Source organism: Oncorhynchus kisutch, linkage group LG11, assembly GCF_002021735.2.
Source record: "Oncorhynchus kisutch isolate 150728-3 linkage group LG11, Okis_V2, whole genome shotgun sequence".
NCBI lineage: Eukaryota > Metazoa > Chordata > Actinopteri > Salmoniformes > Salmonidae > Oncorhynchus > Oncorhynchus kisutch.
The window spans coordinates 58,466,435-58,489,165 of NC_034184.2; the positions used below are offsets into that span (position 1 = coordinate 58,466,435).

Below are 22,731 nucleotides of genomic sequence, written 5' to 3' on the forward strand. Positions count from 1 at the left end.
TTGTCTACTCCACAGCAGTTTATCCCGGGCACTAATCTAACACGCCAATTTTATATCTCTACTAACAGCACTATAATTCACAGACAGAGCGAGTGAGAGAGAGGCCCCCAGAGGAGAGAAACAGATAGAGATGGAGCGGCAGAGAAAGGGACAGAGGCAGATTTTCTCGGCTCCTTTCGTAGGGGTGGTATTATCGGTGTGGTATGTGAGGTGTGGACTTGCAATGTGAAGGACACACCTAGAAGAGCTGGGGCAAGTCCATCTGTCTGTCTATCTATCTGTCTGTCTGTCATTCCAGCAATAGCGTCGATTTGAGTATGTCCTCTTCCCTGAAATCAGTTTGTGGACCTGAAAAAAAAAAACATATTTTTAACAGGGGCCTGATTGGTTATTGTCAAAGTAGTCATGTGTTGTTTGAAGTGTCGACGAGGCTTCAGGGCTGAAAGTCTGGGAAAGGGAAGGTGAGCATGAAGGTCTGAGCTTGATCTCCATGCTAACACACCGTGCGCATCCCAAATTGCACCCTATTCCCTTTTGGGTTCACTACTTCTGACCAGAGCCTGTCCCTGGCAATTCCCAGCCTTACCTCTCCACTATTCCCATTATAGTGCACTACTTTTGACCAGCGCGCGTCAAAAGTAGTGCACAACATAGGGAATAGGGTGCGATTTGGAGAGACACAACAACACGGCAACAACACACAGACACGACAACAACAGAAGTGATAAGACTGAGCCTTTGTTAAGGTGTCTTGTTTGCAAGGGAGATTATATTATTCTGGGAGATGGTGAGGGGGGGTGAGGAAGAGAGGTGAGGGGGTGAGGTGGAGTGGTGAGGGGGGGGTGAGGAATGACTGGCAGGGGGTCACTAAGAAGGTGTGACTCAGAGGTGCAGCGCCGGCCGATGTCTAATCAGCTCGCTACTATCCAGGCTCATCCTCCAGAGCGCCGTTTGACATATCCCTTCGACGCCGCTCACAACTCTGCTCTCCTCACCTTGGTTCTCCAGTCTCCTCCACGCTGGGCTGGTCTCTCAGCATGCTTCCCAAATGGCACCCTATCCCCTACATAGCACGCTACTTTTGACCTAAAGGGCTCTGGTCAAAAGTAGTGCGCTATATAGTGAACAGGGTGCCATTTGGAATGCAATCTCAGTCTAAGCCCCACTACCTGTCTGCCTGCCTGCCACACTCTATTGACATAACCCACTCCGCTATCAGTCACTCGCCCCATTAGCTTCTGTTTTGCTGTTTTTCTGAAAGCTAGTCTAAGCGCACACGCTCACAAACCACACGCACACTCAGAGAACTCACAGTTCTTCCCAGGAGTAAGTCAGTTTGACGGTTTTGACGTTTTGGAGGTCGATTGTGAACTCTGTAGACGACTCTCACTCCTGGTGTGATGTCCATGAAGAGAAATTATCATCAAAGTCGCTAGCTGGTTAGGTAGACTGAACTGTGCCTATGTCCGTTGCAATGGTATGAGGTAGTTGTCTACTTTTGACTCGTTTGTTTTATGATGTCTAAGCAGACGTTACAAATATGCAGCCTGTGACTCATGAAGTTAATGGTTACTTTACCTTTGGTTAATATCATAATCAATTAGGAAATAGGCACCGACTGTATCTTCAGAGAGCATGAGCAGTACTTTGGAATCAATCCAGGACAACATTTCCTCCAAGCTTACTTCTGACAAAGAACCAACGAAGTGAGAATCTGATGCATTGTTGCTCCAAGGACAGAAATCATTCACTTAGATGGGAAAGAGCAGATACTGGCGTGGTTAGTGTGGTTGGCATGAGGAAGCGCAGTAGCCTGTTCCTGTGGCATAATTAAGCTACATTGGCGTTTGCAAGGCTCTTGGGTTAATTTATAGACTCTATTTGATAGGCCTGAGGTGAAATGGCACACACTTGAAGGACTCGGGATCATTACACAGATAGTATCTGTGTCCTCAGGTTTCTAAAAAACAAAAAAAAGCAGATTGATCAGATCATGCCGAAGCAGAGTTTTCCCACCATAAACATTGACCTTGCATATCCAGATTTGTCACGCCAACGCAATTATCATTTGTTTGTTGTCTGTTGCTGAATTGGCCATTATAGTTTCACAACAGAAGAGGGCCTTGATTTCATGCACATGAGTCACTGTGTTGTTGCCCTTTGTTTCTAGGTATGATTTCAGTACATTTAAACCCATATGGGTGACAAACCACTCGTATCACAGAAACACAGGATCTATTTAGCCCATCCTCTCAAACAATCTATAATTTGGCATTTGTGTGACTACCAGGGAAGGAAATAGGACCGATGTTACACACGGAATGTGATATGTCAACAGAAGTGGCATGAGACTCTCTCCTAATCAAGCATTATCCCAGTTAAGGCCTGGATGTTCTAACCATGCCCCACCACCCCTCCCCTGCGCGTTGGGTTCACCCTCTCCGTAGTTCAAAGTGGTTTTGCCTGTCTAGCCTTGGCGCTTAATGTTTAAGTATTGGGAGCGGCTGCAGGGAGCAAATAAAACATCTTTACAGACTCTGTGACACACCGAGAGCTACAATCCCAGGTACTGTTGTTGCGCAATCTCCGTTGTAACTCCAAATGAAATGCCTTCAGGACATATCAATCCTTTCAATACAAATCACGACCAATGTCCTCTAAAAAGCGGGATTGTACCGTCTGAAGTGATTCAAAGATAGGAAGATTGTTCCACCTGGGGAAAGGTTGTGGGATAACTGGCGTAAGTGTGCCAGTTTCATCTATTGCAGATTGTCAAAGGTTCGGGCCAGGATGAAAGCCCTCAAGCCCTGAATCGGGACACCTGCCATTTGAAACGATCAACCTTGTCCTTGGTGATGGTTTTCTATTGGGTCGAATAAAGGAACCTCCTTTTACCGAACCAAAAAAGAGAACTAGCTGGCACAGGGTGTGTGTGTGTGCGTGATCACTCTGCAGCGTTAATCCATCAAAACCTCAGACAGAAGGAGGACTTAGAACAGTCATGGAAGGACTTAGACCAGCAAAAGCTCTGTTCAGCCCCTTTCATTCTACCTCGCCACATGCTTGGTTAACACTGTGTTGTGCAAAATTAGCCAGCTGTTTAGCTTTTTCAGATCAGAGGCAAATCGAGATCCTCCATGCCGGCTCAAACTGGTGAGGGGAACATGCTCAAACAACCAATGAGTGCTTTATTTCGGTATGGCTGAGGTGGATGGGTGTTTTCAATCGAGGCCTATGGAATATGGCCCCAATCACATGGCAGAAAAAAAGGGTTGCGAAGGTGGTGTAGCCTGCATCCCAAATGGCACTCCATTCCCTATATAGTGCAATATTTTTGACCAGGGATCTGGTCAAAAGTAATGCACTATGTAGAGAATAGGTTGCTACATAGGACATATCCATAGTCACCTGGAAGGGAGATGTATGGAGATGGCCATGGAGAGAAATGATGAGTCATCCATCTCACCGTGGATTATCCATCACATGCAACAGGCTCAGCGGCACTACGCAATTCATAATGCCCTCAATCCCCCTTTAATGATTTCATCAAACAACTCTTATTGTTGCTGTGTCACTCCTGGTAGCAGTTAGCATGGCTCTCTCCTACTGCTCTGCTGTCCCTGGTGAATATGTTCTACTATTTATGAGTGCTTTCTCTAAATGGACTAGTCTCTACCACTGTATAAACATTATGCTGTTGAGATTCTGCTCCCAGTGTTCAGATAATCCAGATATCGCACGTCCTCTCCCCCACCATTTTATTTAACTAGGGAAGTCAATTAAGAACAAATTCTTATTTTCAATGACAGCCTAGGAACAGTGGGTTAACTGCCTTGTTCAGGGGCAGAACAACAGATTTTTACCTTGTCAGCTCGGGGATTTGATCAAGCAACCTTTCGGTTACTAGTCCAACACTCTAACCACGAGGCTACATGTCGCCCCACCCTCTGTTCAGGGCCTCAGAGTAGGGTGAAGTTGCCCATAAATGCTGATCTTGGGTCAGTTTTGCATATCCCCCACTAATAGGTAAGGATTGGGGAGGGGAAGCTGATCCTAGATCTGTACCTAGGGGAAACTTCACCCCGGAAGCTATGGCTGTGTCAATGCTGGAGAAGAGATGCTTGGCTGGGCTGTGTTCTTATTGTCAGCTGTGCTTCCAGTGGACTGGTTGGTTCCCTCGGAGCCCAGGCAGCAGCACAGCCTCCTAGTCGTCTGTACAGGTTGCATTATTCATGGCCTCCAGTCTGCATTATTTACATTGCTTACCATTTTTACATTTCACACATTTAGTTACCAATTTACAGGGAGGCCTTTTTCTCTTCTCCTCGTGTGATTGAGGTAATGTACCCAGTTGGTTCGTTGGTACAAGACATTATGGCGTCAGCCACCAGGGCGGATGTGGTGGTGGGTTGGTGGAGTCTGAGGGTGAGGGCTCCACCTGCCTCACCAGTCCCCACCACACTGCGCGGCAGTCCCTGTGATTTTGAGGCACCTGGGTGGCATCACTGGCATGTCTGTCTGGGTCTACATCTCAGAGTAGTGATACCTGAACTCCTGTTCACTGCCTGTGACCTCAGCTTTAACACTGCCCTTGGTTCTGGAACGTCTCCTGCAGCTGTAGGCTAGTCCTCCCTGTGTTTACTCAGGACTTCCATGTTGACGGCTGCTGAAATGTGCCTACTGCCGAGACAACTGAGATTCTCCTGTCACTCTGGAAACAAAGAACATAGAGGCATTTCAAGGGTGTGTGCACAGCTATACGTAGATAATCAAGTTATTTTTCTTGTACTCTGAACAGAGGGGGACTCTCGGTTTGGCCTGACGCTCTGCTAGCTTAACTGGTCATCTTTTGGCAAGGGCTTCATCGTGTTCCTGTGCACATTAAGTGAGATGTAGCATCATCTGCCCTAACATCACCTGCCCTAAGCTGGCATGAGCCAAAGACACAGGGTTGGCAGTGCTGGAGGTCAGCCAGGGCAGGTTTAAGTCAGACCTAACCCATCTCTCCTGTGGAGGCAGGATCTCCCCCGCTCTCGTGCCACATACAAAGATAGGTTAATCATAACTATTCATATTTCTGCATGATCACTATGATATGGAATACCAATGTTAACCAATAATTCACCCAGGATACGTTATTTTTTACTTGTAGCCATTTTTAAGAATCATCTCCAAATGCTAAGTAATCCATTGTTTGCTTGACCCAAATCAACACCTCCTTACTGAACAAAGGGTTTTGTGATTACGTACAAAGCTCCTCCCATTAGACTTTTAGTCAACCGAGCCGCAGATTTTTTCTGTGATACTTTATGTAGTAATATGCATATACAGTATCAGAGCAGAGAAATACTACAATTTACAATATGTGCTTTTCCAGAGCGACTTACAGTAGCAACTGCATACATTTTCGAACTGGTCCCCCGTGGGAATCAAACCCACAACCCTGGCATTACAAGCGCCATGCTCTACCAACTGAGCCACACAGGACCACTATCGCTTCTACAATGGTCATTCACTGTGGAAATATCTTCAAGGCCTCTGCTAATGTTTCATATTGTGTCAGACCAGAGTGGTTCACTCATTGCCAAGTCCTAGACAAGGAGTTTACTTCGATAAACCCAGGAAATATTGATGAAAGCAATCTTAACAGGTCACAATCTCTTTGTGAAGCTCAGCTATGATCTGCCATGCAGCATCAATTCGATACTGATGAACATTCTATGCATACATTGAGTTTTGGTCATCACCAGAAGCAAAAACAAATCGTTATCTGCAATGGGGCCTGCTAACAAAGGCCTGACCATCGAGGAGCAGAGGCAGAGCGTTAATATGTCTTCCCAAGACAAACAGACACCATCTTTGAGAGCGGTCCTGCAAACGTGTGAAGACAAGAGAAAGTAAGACAATTAACGCACATACCTCGTCTGCTGCTATGGACCAGTGAAAACAGTGGTTACCATGGCTTAATCTGTCAATGAAGTGGACTTTGGGGGACAAGCTTTGTGGTCTGATCCCTGGCCCAAACAGACAGCAGCGTGTTTGTGTACACTTGACAAGCCATTTCCAATAACCAGTGGCCCAGGATGTGGAGGAAGGAGAGGCCTGGGATATAACAACCTCAGAACACCCCAAGTCTCTTCCCCCAAAAACACCATTCAAACCAGGACACCTTTTTGTGCTGATCTGGTTTTATCCATATTTTGAGGATGATGTGCATTTTGGGGTGAATTTATTAAGATAGGCCTAAACATAATTATATTCCATAATAGGTCTGGATATTATTAGTTTAGAAAGAGACTGAATATTAAAAGTTGTTTAAAAGTTAAAAATGTGTTTTTAAATGTTTAGTGCTAAGGTATTCCCGTAGTTCCAAGGCTGAACATCTGAACATATAGGCCTATAGGCCTATGCTTCCATACAACATACTTTTAGGCCTATTGTAACAATAAAGAAAATGTAATTCAACATTTGTATTAAAAGGTGTTACACAAAGTAACAGAAAAGTGTTGGCTACTCTTATAATTGGTGTTTGCACATGGTATTGCAGTGTCGTTTCAATAATTATCATTTGGCGAATTTTGGATAGGCTCATGTACAGCGCGCATTACGCATGTATCATTAACATAAAATTTGAATTTGAGTTAGACCTAATTTGCCAGTTTTGTCCATTTAAAAAAAAGCCTGCTTCCATGCAACGCTTTATCTGAAGAAAATGTGGATGGTGGCTCTAAAACGTGACATGCATCCACATAGCATATGTGTGCTCCACGGCCTATGCCAGTGTCATGCGCATTGATATGCTTGATTTATTTGTATGCAAGAAAATAAACGCAAGGTTTTTCACTTAGCATAGGATGTTCTCTTTCTATGCAATAGCAGACTGAAACGGAATGTGTCCTGCTACTTTCTGTTCTGACTGAAAACGGGTCTAAAATGCTTCAACTGAAATGAGGGGTTTCGTGCCCGAGTCAAACGGCATAGTTGGACATGTGTGCATACATTAGTTTAGCCTAAATTATATTTCGTAATAGCTGTTTTAAAAAGGTTTATTGGTTGGTACCAATTGTACAACTTCTTGACAACTTCTGGCTTATTCGTGGCAGTCTTTCCACCCAGACACTCTAACATAGACTCACTCTTACACAGGGAGGAACACCCAGTCAGTCAGAGACATGCGCACCCGTGCGCGCGCACGGATTTTCAAGCTATTTCCCGCAAGTGGGGAGTCAACGTGTACCAAAGTTGATCTAATAATTCTAGACACAACATTCGAATCACCCACACTAAGTCAAATAGCATAACAACACAGGCCTATAGGCTACTAGGTGGGTTTTCATCAATTGGTTAGTTTTAGGAACAGAGGAAGAGAAAAAAAAAAGTGTAATTGATGTTTTCCCATGGAGTACAGCCCCTCCCCTATAACCCACCATTCAGGTGGAAAAAAAATCTTTAAAGATTGTTTTACTCTTTGTTGGATAACATCAGAAGGGTTTGTCTGGGCGAACCAATCAGGTCCCTCCCTGCCAAAGATCGGTGCTATAATACATAGCAGTAAAAGCGGTCTGCTCGCACAAGCGGCTGTAGCTCGACTACGCAGAGATTCCGTGGCTAATTTTCTCACTTTTTACCCACGCAGCAACGTCTTTCCTTCGATGTGTTCCGTTATTATTTTAAAGAGGCGTTCATTTCCGCACCTGCCACGGTAGTGATCGGGGGGGGGCACCGGTAGCCTACAGACGAACTAGAAGAGGAGACAAGGACATTGTGGAAGCAAGCGGAGCGAGAGGCAGGAGAGACATAGAAACCGCCGCCGGTTGACAACATACTGAGAGGCTCCGAGTAATTTAGATTTTATGGACGAAATGCTGCTGTTGACAAGAATCGTTCTGGTCGGGTTGATCTCCTTGTCCTTGGTGTCCTCTGGGATGGGTTGTGGACCGGGCAGGGGCTACGGGAGGAGAAAACATCCGAAGAAGCTGACACCTCTTGCGTACAAGCAGTTCATCCCAAACGTCGCGGAGAAGACCCTGGGGGCCAGTGGCAGATATGAAGGGAAGATCACACGGAACTCCGAGCGATTTAAAGAACTGACTCCCAATTACAATACTGACATTATCTTCAAGGATGAAGAGAACACCGGTGCGGACAGGCTCATGACTCAGGTAAAACGAATACATGTTTAATGCCGTGCATCTTCTAGCACACTGTCTAAAACAACCTTTCGCATAAGGATGAAGATTGCGCTGCACAAATAAGGACATATTTAGGTCTCAGGTCTGTGCTTTTTAAAGCAGATGTGTGAAAAGGTTCCGTTTCAATCTCAGAGCTTTGCACTTTTGATTAGGTCCTGCATGGGTAAGGCTTTCATAATCAAACCAGAGACATGACATAGGCCTAGTGGCATTTCGGTAAAACACCCGGCCTTCATGATTGTGGCAGTTTATTTGAAATATTTATGTGGTTCTCTCTCCTCATATCTATATTTGTATCAAGGCCTTGTCTTGTACAGACGCGCACAGGCTGTGTTATGCATTAGCTTACTATATATCAATAGGATATTCACCTATTGCACAGTTAAGATTTAGATTACATCTTGTCTTAAATCTTAATTTCAGTCATCTGATCTGGCATCTATGACTATAACAGCGGTGTTGTTTATGCATGGTTGGCGCATTCAGATATATTCTTGCATAATGGTATTCACCCTTTCGCAGTATAGTGTTTATCCGCGCATGAAGACTGACATTTCTTTGAGAATGTTCTGAACACTGTTACCACTTCATAAATGGGTGGGACGCGGCCAATTAGTGCAATGATATAGCAAGGCGCACCGACTGCGCCTTGCGTAATGCATTTGCTTTGCAAAGGCTAAGTGGCAAATAAGCTTTGTAATTTCTGTAAATCAGATTTCCATTAGCCGAATGCTAGTCTGTGATGTCTTCATAAGATTCTGGGTGGCTAGCTTGCATGCATTGTCCATAAAAATATGGGTCAGAAATGCACAGTCTGGATAGCATGTCTCGCGCCCATAAGGTTACTTGATTTCCAGCTACTGTTTGGCCTAAATTGGGTGTTTATTACGCTTATGCCGCACTTGCTGTGCTGCTATTTTAATAATAACCGAATTACTTCAGTCCGGACACCTTAAAATGCGACTGAGCCTGAAGTAGTGTGATAGAGGTGCGCGAGCCGGACTCCATGGACCGTCTACAGCGACATGGGCACGAGCTCTGATTAAATATTCACCCTGCGTGCAGTCTCAACATCTCTCTTAAACGCTCCCTTCCCTTCCTTCAATATATACGTTATCACACTTTAAATGGAGGCTAGAGTGAGATTCAACCTTATATTCTGTCTGTAGCCATCGACCACTACCCGTTTAAGCTGTGGTTGAACAGGGAATTGTGCCGAGGACTCTGCTTTTTGGACACACCATGCGCTTTTACCTCCATTTACCTGCCTTCTTTATCGATCTGAATAGAGTAGAGGATGTATTGGGGGTTTTATTCTGTTATGACCGCATAAACAAATGCGCAAAACCATTAAAAAAACATTATTTCATTGTGAGTGACAAAATAAGCTCATTGCTTTCTGTTTTGTGCTAGACTATAATTCAAAGAAAGGACGTGTTTGCATTACATCAACCAGGCAAGGCAAAGGAGGCTCATTAACATAGGCGGGAGCATTTGAACGCATGACCTTTGGTCAATGGGAAGAGGAAGCATAAACAAAGTTCAGACAAAACACGTATTAAGTATATCGTGCCCAGTATTTATTTGCTGTTTAGTGGCGCACTTCGTAGCCTTAATGTATAGACGCACCTGCAACAACAGCACGAGTTAGAGATAAACCAACGTAATATCTGAATAATATGAAGAGCTAATGGTTAGCATCTAGAATATGTTTGCCATCTTCTATGTTGGATGGTTGTTGTGCGTAAAGGTCAATCCAGTGGGCTGTCGTGGGGACCGCGCGGACGCTCTGTGGGTGCACAGGCGCACTGAAAGTTATAGGCTATTATAGACGATCGATTCCTGGAATAGTCTCACTGTTGTTTAATCAAACTGTCATTTCAACTGAGATTAAACGTGTGTCTGTTGTGGTTTCCTAAATGTATATAAAACTCCAGTTAAAGTGATGACTATAAAAGCTTGATGCCCCGGGCTGCGCCAACTCATTTTGAGTGAACGGGTTAACCAAGCAGTCCCATCAACTACAAAGACAAGTTCGTTTCGAGGAAAGTTAATGACGTCCTCGCTTTACAGACATTTTTTTTTTAGCGCGCAGCCCCCGAAGAGTCTGTCGCAAATAAAAACATCACAATGGTCGTCTGTAGCAAGCACAGCTTAATGTGAACGGAATATTGCCACGCAAACGAGGCGATATTGAGATGGAGCAGTGGGTTGTTTGCACTGACAGGTAACTGATAAGTGTTTCCTCTAACCATTTCATTTGTGGGAAGATTAAGAGGCAGGCTGCGGGCTAGGCTTGTTGAACAACTTTAGTCTGAGCACAAAGCGCCGCTGAGGGATCCTGCTGGGCTTCACGGTGGCTGAACATAATTTGGCTTGATTTGCGGCACACGACCCAATGAATTAATAAATAGTTTAGTCTTCACGGCTCTTGACTCCGGCTATCGTACTCAGAATGTTTTTTTGTCACCTACTGCATGCTACAAGTGCCAGTATAATGTTGTTGTTTTTTAACCTCTCGCAAGAAAGACCGGTTAGGCTAATTGAGATACCACTGGTAGACTAACCTTATGACCAGCATGTCTTGGGGATCGTTGCCTACAAACGGAAAAGGATTGTGTGTGTGTGTGTGTGTGTGTGGGTCTCTGTGTGTGTGTGTCTCTGTGTGTGTGTGTCTCTCTGTGTGTGTGTCCCTCTCTGTGTGTGTGTGTGTGTGTGTGTGTGTGTGTGTGTGTGTGTGTGTGTGTGTGTGTGTGTGTGTGTGTGTGTGTGTGTGTGTGTGTGTGTGTGTCTGTCTGTCTGTGTGTGTGTCTCTGTCTGTGTGTGTGTCTCTGTCTGTGTGTGTCTATGTGTGTCTGTGTGTGTCTATGTGTGTGTGTGTCTCTGTGTGTGTGTGTCTCTGTCTGTGTGTGTGTCTCTGTGTGTGTGTCTCTCTCTCTCTCTCTCTGTGTGTGTGTGTGTGTGTGTGTGTGTGTGTGTGTGTGTGTGTGTGTGTGTGTGTGTGTGTGTGTCTCTGTGTGTGTGTGTCTCTGTGTGTGTGTGTCTCTGTGTGTGTGTGTCTCCGTGTGTGTGTGTGTCTCTGTGTGTGTGTGTGTCTCTGTGTGTGTGTGTGTGTCTGTCTGTCAACCTCCGGTTGAGTAGTCCTGTCACGTCCCAAGAACTGTGGCGACAAGAATAATTCAACTTTCCCTCTGGTTGCGGTGAAAATACGCTTTTTGTGATGTTATATTTTCCATAGGCCCTATTTGTTAAGTGTTGAGAAGGGTTGTCTTGGAGATGGCCAAGCATCTCACAAGGTTAGGTTAGGAAGTGCAACGTTCCGATTACAGGGAACTATTTTATAACTCAGTTATTTCTGAAGATGATCCTCAATATCAATTATTTATTCCAAGAAAACACACATTTTAGCCTACTAAAGATTCTTGGTTTCATTAAGTGATACATTTTCCCATTCTAATGCGTTTTAGATATGTAATTCAGTCCAGCATTTCGTTTTATTTGAGTCTATCACATCTTATATCATCGTGGGAGAGAGTACACATAGGCCATTGAGCGGTCGCACCTGTCCAAGGACCAAATCTATATATTTTAGGCCAGTGAAGCGAATGCAATGCCTTATCAATTTTTCATCACAAGCTTCTCTATCTGAGATGTGCCCCTCTGACGCTGCTCTTCACACAGAACATTCGAGCTTAGGTAATTCAAACAAACCAGTCACATTGTGAGTAGACGTATATCCCCTCACATAGGCTATATCACTCCATCGAACATCACGATGGACGGTATTGATTGAATCTCAGTTGACGTTTAGTGTGGTGGAATCTTGGAGATATTCAGGTTTACCAGATATAATTAAATGTTAACTATTTAATGATTTGTACTTTGGAAAGACCATTGAAGACCTTGAAATGAAGGAACATAGCAACTCTATAGGACGGTGGTTTTGGCCTCGAACCACGCATCTACAAAATCGCCCATACCTTCAGGCATCGAATTAAGGTTATGAGGCTTAATACCCAGGCCTGATACACATGAAAGTGTATTAGCATCTAGTGAGCATGATACGTGAATTTGATATATCTTAATAGACAACTGGTCCATTTTCCTTTCCCCAGAGATGTAAAGACAAGCTGAATTCCCTGGCTATCTCTGTCATGAATCAGTGGCCAGGGGTCAAGCTCCGCGTCACCGAGGGCTGGGACGAGGATGGGCACCATTTCGAAGAGTCCCTACACTACGAGGGAAGGGCAGTGGATATCACGACCTCCGATAGAGACAAGAGCAAATACGGCACGCTGTCCAGACTTGCAGTGGAGGCTGGATTCGACTGGGTCTACTACGAGTCCAAGGCCCACATCCACTGTTCTGTCAAAGCAGGTAGGGTGTCAAGTTAAGAAGCCGTTCGTCACCATCAACGACATTAAAAACGAATGTGAATGGAAAAGGTGGTAATGACAGGGAATATAGCCCCCCTCCCCCTGCCCTCTCCATCAAAACATTATTATGTCCGATTTAAACTCGCACATTTAACTTGTCTAAATTCCAGTTACTGACATTAGCCTACATCAAAACCCACAAAGGAAGTTGCATGGACGTTGTATAAAGGCCTATTCCTCACCGATGAACGAATAAAGTTATTGATTATAAAACTGTTTGTTTTTTAACCAATATGCCACTCCAGCTAGACAATTAATCAACATAGATTATTGGATAGAAATAAACAACGTTTCTATTAAAAAAAAAATATATATAAAAAAACGTTTCTAGGATATTATTTGATGCTTCCTCCAACCTTCAGAGTTCTGTGTCCTCTTGCTATTCACGTGTTATACCGTGATCTCTTGTCCTTTCATTTGAGGCCTATCCGTTATATTTCTTCTCGATTTATAGGCCTATTTAGATTTCAAATAAGTAGGCCTACTCCATCTTCATAGTAGTTGTGTTGTGTATGGGTCAGTTCCTGTTCATGTTTAATGCACAGACCCTACCAGACCTTTTTTTTAATGATCTTTTGATTGCCCTACACCGTCTCTTAGATGGAACCACGACCTTATACTTCACAAAATCTATTCCCACACTCATAAAATGCCATGACCTATACTTTAATTGTGTGCCCTGTAAAGCTAACTGATAGGCTATTGACTCCAAAATCATTGCACGTCAAGAGAAGACTATTCGAGTTAACTAAATAAATTACAGCTGTAGATGTGTAGATTTGTATGAGTTTTTTTCGGACGAATCAATCAATTCTAGGCCTATGTTTGGATCCGTGTTGGCCATCCAAAATGTATATACATTTTACCAAAGTACTTCAGGCAAATCTTTTGGGTTAATGTCATCTCTTGAGTTTCCTAAAAAAAAAAAAACATATGGAAATCGACTTAGCCCTATTCTTCCCGAAGAGCACCTTTGCGTTTTGAATTTAATGGAACACCTATTTAAAATTCAACACACTCGTTTTGACATCATATATTCCGTGTCATTGGGGGTCATGTGACTTTTACCAAAGGGATTTAGACTTACGAATGTTGAATTCGTTTGGGGCAAATCTAGTTTTCAATTGTCACCTTATTTCATGCCACGGAATCTTAAAATAAGATTAGATCCAGAAATTCAGAGCGGGGTCGGTTCTATTCTGTGGATGTGTGTGCTTACTAACAGTGTGATCCTGGAGATAGGAATGTAAAGAGTCCTCCAAAGGCCCGAATTATTGCCATCAAGATTGACAACAAAGCGGGGGAGAGGTGGTAAAAAGAAGGGGCATTGATGTTGGTCGACTGCAAGCATTTAGAGTCTTGGCCCTCATTTAAATTCAAATCTGCATCTTGAGAGGCTTGGAAAAGTGGCTCCACTGGGTAAATAGTCTTTGCGGCGCTCATGTTTTTTTTCTGAGAGTACTAGGCTATGTGTGTGAATTGTCACATGGAGGTTTCTGCACCTGAGCAAATATGGGAAGAGAAGCTGGGAAAGGCGCAAGTGTTCTTTTCCAAGAATGGCTCGGTCCACAAGCTGATTTAGAATGACAATGACCGCTCCTTATTGGTTTTTAATTAACGTCAGCAGACCCAGGGCTTTCGGTTTTCTCATCTAATGCAACAAGAAGCAGGGGGGGGGGGGGGGGGGGGGGGGGGGGGTAGTAATGTAACATATAGGATATTGATAAATACGTCTAAAATCACACTTTTCAGTCCTCTATCCTATATAAAGTATGGATAGAAACAATAGGCTTATGTGACAGTGGTTCATTCATTGCCAGGCCCATGCTATATACATATTCCACAGTGCTGAGCTCAGCTCGCCCTGCTCTCGTGGGTAAATCAAATAATTGATGGATATATATTCACAATCACTAATATAATCTCTTCTGTTTCAACAGAAAACTCAGTTGCTGCCAAATCAGGAGGCTGTTTCCCAGGCACCGCTTCGGTAACTCTCGAAGATGGAAGCAGGAAGGCAGTGAAAGACCTCAGAGTTGGCGACAAAGTGTTGGCAGCCAACAGTGATGGGAACCTCGCATATAGCGACTTCGTCATGTTCGTGGACCAGGACTCTGCAACCAGAAGAGTGTTTTATGTGCTAGAGACTAAAGAACCAGCCCAGAAAATCATCCTTACTGCTGCACATATGCTCTTTGTGGTCAACAACTCAACGGATGATCTCCACAGCATGTCAGCAGTATTTGCGAGCAAAGTCAAACCTGGACAAAAGGTGGTCGTCTTTGATGATTTGCATAACCAACTGAAGTCGGTCACCGTGGAACGGATTTACACGGAGGAGCACGAGGGGTCATTTGCGCCTGTGACGGTTCAAGGAACCATCGTGGTAGATCAGGTGCTTGCGTCATGTTACGCGGTAATTGAAGACCACAATCTAGCGCACCTGGCGTTTGCACCTGTCAGAATGAGCTACTGGCTGTCCTCGTTGCTATCCCCGAAAGACTACTCCATGCCCAACGCCACCTTACACGAGGACGGAGTGCACTGGTACTCCAAGATTCTATATCAATTAGGAACGTGGCTCTTGGATAGCCACGCGCTTCACCCACTGGGGATGTCAATAAACTCAAGTTGAAACCTCATATGGAAAATCAAAATGAGACTAATGTAGAACAATAAACAATAGTAGAATGAAAAAGACAGGCCCCAGCGGAGTTGGGATATTTATTTCAGTGACTTTTACATGTGTCCCTTTCAAAGAATGAATGGAGCCTTGAAAGTTTTCTTTTAATAATTTATTCTCATGTGTACTAACTGGTATCACACGGATGGATTCTAAAACTGTGTGACCAGCTAATTGTGCAGAATCTATTTTTGTATATCTCAAGTAAACCGCAAAGAAAAAGAAGACCGTGTAAAAAGCAGCAAACTTCTTGACAGGTTGCAATGTTCTGTGCATATCATGTGCAACTGACTGTTATATTTTGGGGATAAACAAACTTCGTGGGGGTCCATAAATTATATTTTTATACACAGAATTGTAAATTAGATTTTGACAGATCGTTACCGAATCACATTTCGTTATTTGAAATAGTGTAAGATACGAGAATATATTTTAATTTAAATAGTTGGGAAACGACTTGGAAATCTTGTACTGTTTTGTTTATTAAGAATTCTATTATGTTGGAAACGTTTCGTTTAAGTTGTCAGAGTGGGACAGATATTCTGCCTCATGTATATTTCCTCTGCTTTTGTTGTATTTCTTTTTTCTATTTCTTTGAGAAAATGTGAAATGCACATTCTGACAATTCAGTAACAGTATAAGTAGTAGCCTATAGAAAAAAAAACGTTTCGTTGAATAAATGAATAAGTAACTCCTGTAAATTTACTAAAATGTATTTTTCCTTTCATATTTTGTAATAGGGAAATAGTTTTATAGAAATTACATGCGGCATATGCACAGTTTGGATAGTTTATAGCGTTCCAGTTAACTTTCATAACAGGGCGATGTGTCAAAAATGTCTAGAGTTTATTATTTATATGTTTATTACAAAATGAGATAAAGAAAATATTCAAACCTGCAGTTGTTACATGACTTTTTCTAATATCTCTTGGAAATTGACATTCTTGGTCCATAGGGGAACATAGACTACCAAAATAAAAATTCGAACTGTTGTTTCAATTGCATAACTTTGGCGCAAGTCTCCCTTTGACACCAATGCATGTGTCTAAAATGTGAGTTAAGCGCGTTTTTTACTCAAAAGTTTGGTGTTTAGCTATGAATAAATTAAATGTGAAGTTTAACGTATCGAGATAATATTGCAGGAATTCCGCTCTGCTTTGAACTGCCTAATGTCTGCTTGTGAAATGTAGAGACCCTACGTCAAATTTAACGAGGTTAGCCTTTCGCAAATAACTTCTGAAAAACTTAGAGACAGAACCGTGTTTGTTAGCCCTAAACCTGCTTGGAGACTCTGTGAGCAATTCCATTTACAGGAAACGTAGTTAAATCAAATATTTGCTCAATGAAGAGTTCACTGCCACATAAATACACAAATGCCTAATACACAATTGCCTGTCCATTCAAGGAACAGCGACTGTTGCGCTAAAACAATGGCGCAGTATTCCAAGTCCTTGTGGATGCATGCCCACCAACGCATGGAGTACGGTATGTATCTACTTCACACATTATGGTCATACAACTGAAAGATAAGATGTAAAATGATTAAGCTTATATTTACATTTGAGTAATTCAGCAGATGCTATTTACCAGAGTGATGTGCCTTGCGTGCCTCAAGGGCACATCGACAGTTTTCACCTGATCGACACGGGGATTCGTACCATAAACCTTTCGGTTATTGGCCCAGCTCTCTTACCCGCTAGGGTACTTGTCGGCCTAAATCTATTGAACGTCTGTGTTCTGGTCATCATGACCCATTCGATTATCGACACACATCAAATCTATATGATTTTAAATCAACAAAGTGAAAACGGCGGCATCAAGTCAATCTGTTAACATGTAGAAGTGCGACACCATGTGGTTGAGGCACTTAACATGTTTCCTTACTCAGGCGACAGAGCAAGAGGACACAAGCATCAACACCCATGACTTAGGTTCTATCTAGAGTGCAATTGTCTGAACATTCTTTAATCTTCCAATTAAGAAGTGACTAGCCAAAATGGACCAGCAGCAATAATAGGAACACAACTTTTGGTGAATTGGTAGGATGTCCCAGAAGACTATACTTTTGATGAGATTGCTGATACTAAATGTTTGGTCTTGTTCTGTAAAATGCTCTAGCTGGGAAAGTGGTGCAATGGTATTGGACACATAAAATATTACATTTATTTGACATACAGTGCATTCAGACCTTTTGACTTTTCCCACATTTTGTTACATTACAGCCTTGTTCTAAAATTTATTTAAAAAAAAAATTCACTCATCAATCTACACACAATACCCCATAATGACAAAGCAAAAACGGTTATTTTTATTTCAGAAAATGTATTACAAATTAAAAACAGAAATACCGTATTTACATACGTGTTCAGATCCTTTGCTATGAGAATCGAAAAAATTGAGCTCAGGTGCATCCTGTTTCTATTTATTATCCTTGAGATGTTTCCACAACTTGATTGGAGTCCACCTGTGGTAAATTCAAATGATTGGATGTGATTTGGAAAGGCACACACCTGTCTATATAAGGTCCCACAATTGACAATGCATGTCAGAGCAAAAACCAAGCCATGAGGACAAAGGAATTGTCTGTAGAGCTCCGAGACAGGATTGTGTTGAGGCACAGCTCTTGGGAAGATTACCAAAACATTTCTGCAGCATAGAAGGTCCCCAAGAACACAATGGCCTCCATCATTCTTAAATGGAAGAATTTTGGAACCACCAAGACTCTTCCTAGAGCTGGCTGCCTGGCCAAACTGAGCAATCGGGGGAGACTGGCCTTGGTCAGGGATGGTCGCTCTGACAGAGCTCCAGAGTTACTCTGTGGAGATGGGAGAACCTTCCAGAAGGACAACCATCTCTGCAGCACTCCACCAATCAGGCCTTTATGGTAGAGGGCCAGATGTAAGCCACTCCTCAGTAAAAGGAACATGACAGCCCACTTGGAGTTTGCCAAAAGGCACCTAAAGACTCTCAGACCATTAAAAACAAGACTCTCTGATCTGATGAAACCAAGATTGAACTCCTTGGCCTGAATACCAAGCGTCACACCTAAAGAAAAACTGGCACCATCCCTACGGTGAAGCATGTTGGTGGCAGCATCATGCTGTGGTGATATTTTTAAGCGGCAGGGACTGGGAGACTGGTCAGTATGGCAGGAAAGATGGAACAGTGCAAAGTAGAGCAAGATCCTTGATGAAAACCTGCTCCAGAGCTCTCAGTACCTCAGACTGGGGCAAAGGTTTCCCTTCCAACAAGACAACGACCCTAAGCACACAGACAAGACAACGCAGGAGTGGCTTCAGTCTTTGAATGGCCCAGCACTAAATGTAATCAATTTTAGAATAAGGCTGTAACATAACAAAATGTGGAAAAAGTCAAGGGGTCTGAATACTTTCCGAATGGACTGTATTCATCAAATACACACCCCAGGTAAAAGGTAGTTAACACTTTACATGAAGGGGGTATGCTTAAGGCATTTATAACACCTTTATGTATGTTGCAGCAGCATTCATACAACATTCATAACACATTTATTCATTCATAAGTGGTCTTCAAAATAAAACTCAGTTTTTATTCTAATACAAAAGGTTATGTTAGTAGAAAAATCTGGTGGGAGTAAGCCAAATGGTTATTGGTGTTACTGGCTGGGTGGATTAAAGCCTGGGTCTTCTGCTCACCACAATGGCAGGTAAAGTCTAGGGCTAAGCATTAGTTTGTGGATCTAGTACAAGTCTTCAGGTCTCAGTTAGGATTGCTTATCACCACATTTCAATGGCGAACAATGGCTCAGGTGGCATCCAGGCATCCAGTTCAATAGTCTTTAAAATCTTTCAAATACTGTGAGCTTTCCCATGAGCCTGCCTGAAGTGCCAGACGGTCAGGTGGGGTTTCACTTTTGGGACTCTTCCATTGGGCCAGGCAAGCTCAATCAAGCACAGCTAGCTTATATATTTAAATATTTACACTGAACAAAAATATAAACACAACATGTAAAGTGTTGGTCCAATGTTTCATGACTTGATATGAAAGAATCTCAAAAAATGTCATACACACAAAAAGCTATTTAGCTCCGATTTTGTGCACAAATGTGTTCACATCCCTGTTAGTGAGCATTTCTACTTTGCAAAGATAATCCATCCACCTGACAGGTATGGCATATCAAGATGCTGATTAAACAGCATGATCATTACACAAGTGTACCTTGTGCTGGAGACAATAAAGGAACACTCTAAAATGTGCAGTTTTGTCACACAACACAATACCACAGATGTCAAGTTTTGAGGGAGCGTGTAATTGGCATACTGACTGCAGGAATGTCCACAAGAAGTTGCCAGAGAATTGATTGTACATTTCTCTACCATAAGCCACCTCCAACGTATGGAGTATGTCCAACTGGCCTCACAACAGCAGACCACGTGTAACCACGCCAGCCCAGGACCGCCACATCCGGCTTCTTCACCTACGGGATCATCTGAGACCAGCCACCCGGACAGCTGATGAAACTGTGGGTTTGCACAACTGAAGAACTTCAGCAAAAACTGTCAGAAACCATCTCAGGGAAGCTCATCTGCATGCATAAGCTACGGACAATGAACACACTTGTATTTTATTGATGGCAATTGATATGCACAAAGATATTGTGACGAGATCCTGACGCCTATTATCGTGCCATTCATCCGCCGCCATCACCTCATGTTTCAGCCCTGATAATGAACGGCCCCATGTCACAAGGATCTGTTCACAATTCCTGGAAGCTGAAAATGTCAAGTTCTTTCATGGCCTGCATACTCACCATACTTGTCACCATTGAGTATGTTTGGGATGCTCTGGATCTACGTGTACGACAGCGTGTTCTAGTTCCCGTTAATATCCAGCAACTTCGCTGAAGAGGGGTAAACTCCACAGGCCACAATCAACAGCCTGATCAACTCTATGCGAAGGAAATGTGTCGCGCTGCATGAGGCAAATGGTGGTCACACAATATACTGACTGGTTTTCTGATCCATGCCCCTTCCTTTTTTTTTTTTTTTTTTTTTACGGTATCTGTGACTATATTCCCAGTCATGTGACATCCATAGATTAGGGCCTAATTCATTTATTTCAATTGACTGATTTCCTTATATGAACTGTAAGGTCACCAAAATCTTTGACATGTTTGTATGTTAATTTTTTTGTTTTGTGAATTTAAAAGATACACACCCAGTGCTGGTGCCCTCCCCTACAGCCATTGTGGCCTTTAGCAATTCATTTAACCCTCAAAACTGTTAGAAGGGTAATGCCCTTAAGGCTGACCTTGTGCTTCTCCCAACATGCTGCGTGAATAGTTTCTCAGAAGGTTGGGTACTGTGACACTAAGAACACACAGTTCAGCTGTAAAATGGATGAATCGAGTTGGACTTTAATTTTGGATACTCTTTTTGATGTTGAATTCACGTGTTATGAATGATACTGCAACATTCAACGGTTTTATGTATACCCCTTCATACAAAATGTTGTTCGAAAGGTAAACAAGGAATGATGACTTTCAGAGGCCGACCGATCACAAATACTAAGACTTAGGCTTCACTCTCTTGAATAAATTGTGGTAGGATTATTAACCCATTACATGAATGAACTGTGATAAAAAAGGTCTATAGAGCCATGTCTGGTCAATGTTTAATGCTGTACTACTGAGTAGCTCTCTACATCTTACACTGAGCAGAGTGTAAGAGCAAAGGAAGACTAGAAGTACAGAGTAAATGCCCCCCCCCAGTCTCAAAAAAAGGTAGGGCCACTACAAGGTTTCTGAAGTCTGAACACTGTTGCAACACGACTAGGAATTCCACTTCCTTCTCCAGAGTCACCTACATTGTGTATTGTTGTTGATATTGTGAGGTGGAAACTTGGGAGAGACAAAGCCGCACGTCTCCTCCAGAGCGTTGACCTTGGGTCTCTGGCAGATACAAAAGCGGGTGAGAGAAAGCATTCCGCAGAGCAGGTAAATAAAGCTCTCGCTAATCCCTGTGGGGGCCTCATGTTTGACTGCTGCAGTTTGAACAACCATTTCAACAATCGGGGACATTTGCAAACATGAGCAGTCATCTGGCATTTTTGGAAAACACAACTTGGTTTCTTAGGGGGGTCACGTTGAAAATGGAAGTTTGCATAATTTATTTTGTGTAAACGTTTGATGTATTGCATCTGCTGTCACCAACAACCCTGAGGTGTGTCTGCAACACTGTAAATGGTTGGTAGTAAGATGGAAAAAGCGAGTACATGAGTACATAACTCCAAATGTTCAAAGGAATTTAAAGTTGAAGTCAGAAGTTTACATACACTTAGGTTGGAGTCATTTAAACCCATTTTTCAACCACTCCACAAATTTCTTGTTAACAAACTAGTTTTTGCAAGTCGGTTAGGACAACTACTTTGTACATGACAAGTCATTTTTCCAACAATTGTTTAGACAGATTATTACACTTATAATTCACTGTATCACAATTCCAGTGGGTCAGAAATTTACATACACTAAGTTAACTGTGCCTTGAAACAGCTTGGAAAATTCCAGAAAATGTCATGGCTTTAGAAGCTTCTGATGGGCTAAATGACATCATTTGAGTCATTTGGAGGAGTACCTGTGGATGTATGTCAAGGCCGACCTTCAAACTCAGTGCCTCTTCGCTTGACATCATGTGAAAATCAAAAGAAATCAGCCAAGACCTCAGGATTTTTTTTGTAGACCTCCACAAGTCTGGTTCATCACTGGGAGCAATTTCCAAACACCTGAAGGTACCACATTCATCTGTACAAACAATAGTACGCAAGTATAAATACCACGGGACCACGCAGCCGTCATACCGCTCAGGAAGGAGACGCGTTCTGTTTCCTAGAGATGAACGTACTTCCGTGAGGAAGGACAATTATGTGGATATATTGAAGCAACATCTCAAGACATCAGTCAGGAAGTTAAAGCTTGGTCGCAAATGGGTCTTCCATATGGACAATGACCCCAAGCATACTTCCAAAGTTGTGGCAAATGGATTTAGGACAACAAAGTCAAGGTATTGGAGTGTCCATCACAAAGCCCTGACCTCAATCCTATAGGAAATGTGTGGGCAGAACTGAAAAAGTGTGTGCGAGCAATCCTGACTCAGTTACACAAGCTCTGTCAGGAGGAACAGGCCAAAATTCACCCAACGTATTGTGGAAGGCTACCCGAAACACTTGACCCAAGTTAAACCATTTAAAAGGCAATTCTACCAAACACTAATTGAGTGTATGTAAACTTCTGACCCACTCAGAATGTGATGAAAGAAATAAAAGCCGAAATAATTCTTGACTATTATTCTGACATTTCACATTCTTAAAATAAAGTGGTGATCCTAACTGACCAAAGACAGGGAATTTTTACTCGGAAAAACGGAGTTTAAATGTATTTGGCTAA

At 42.8% G+C, this 22,731-nt stretch overlaps 1 protein-coding gene across 1 annotated transcript; it reads left to right on the top strand.

Moving 5' to 3' along the window:
- Positions 1 to 7,546: 7,546 nt before the first annotated feature.
- On the top strand, positions 7,547 to 16,206 carry LOC109899051 (sonic hedgehog protein A-like). Its single transcript, XM_020494102.2, has 3 exons — positions 7,547 to 8,162; positions 12,308 to 12,569; positions 14,569 to 16,206. Exons 1-3 carry the CDS (start codon positions 7,854 to 7,856, stop codon positions 15,261 to 15,263), a joined length of 1,266 nt encoding a protein of 421 aa, XP_020349691.1. The 5' UTR covers positions 7,547 to 7,853; the 3' UTR covers positions 15,264 to 16,206.
- Positions 16,207 to 22,731: the final 6,525 nt, after the last annotated feature.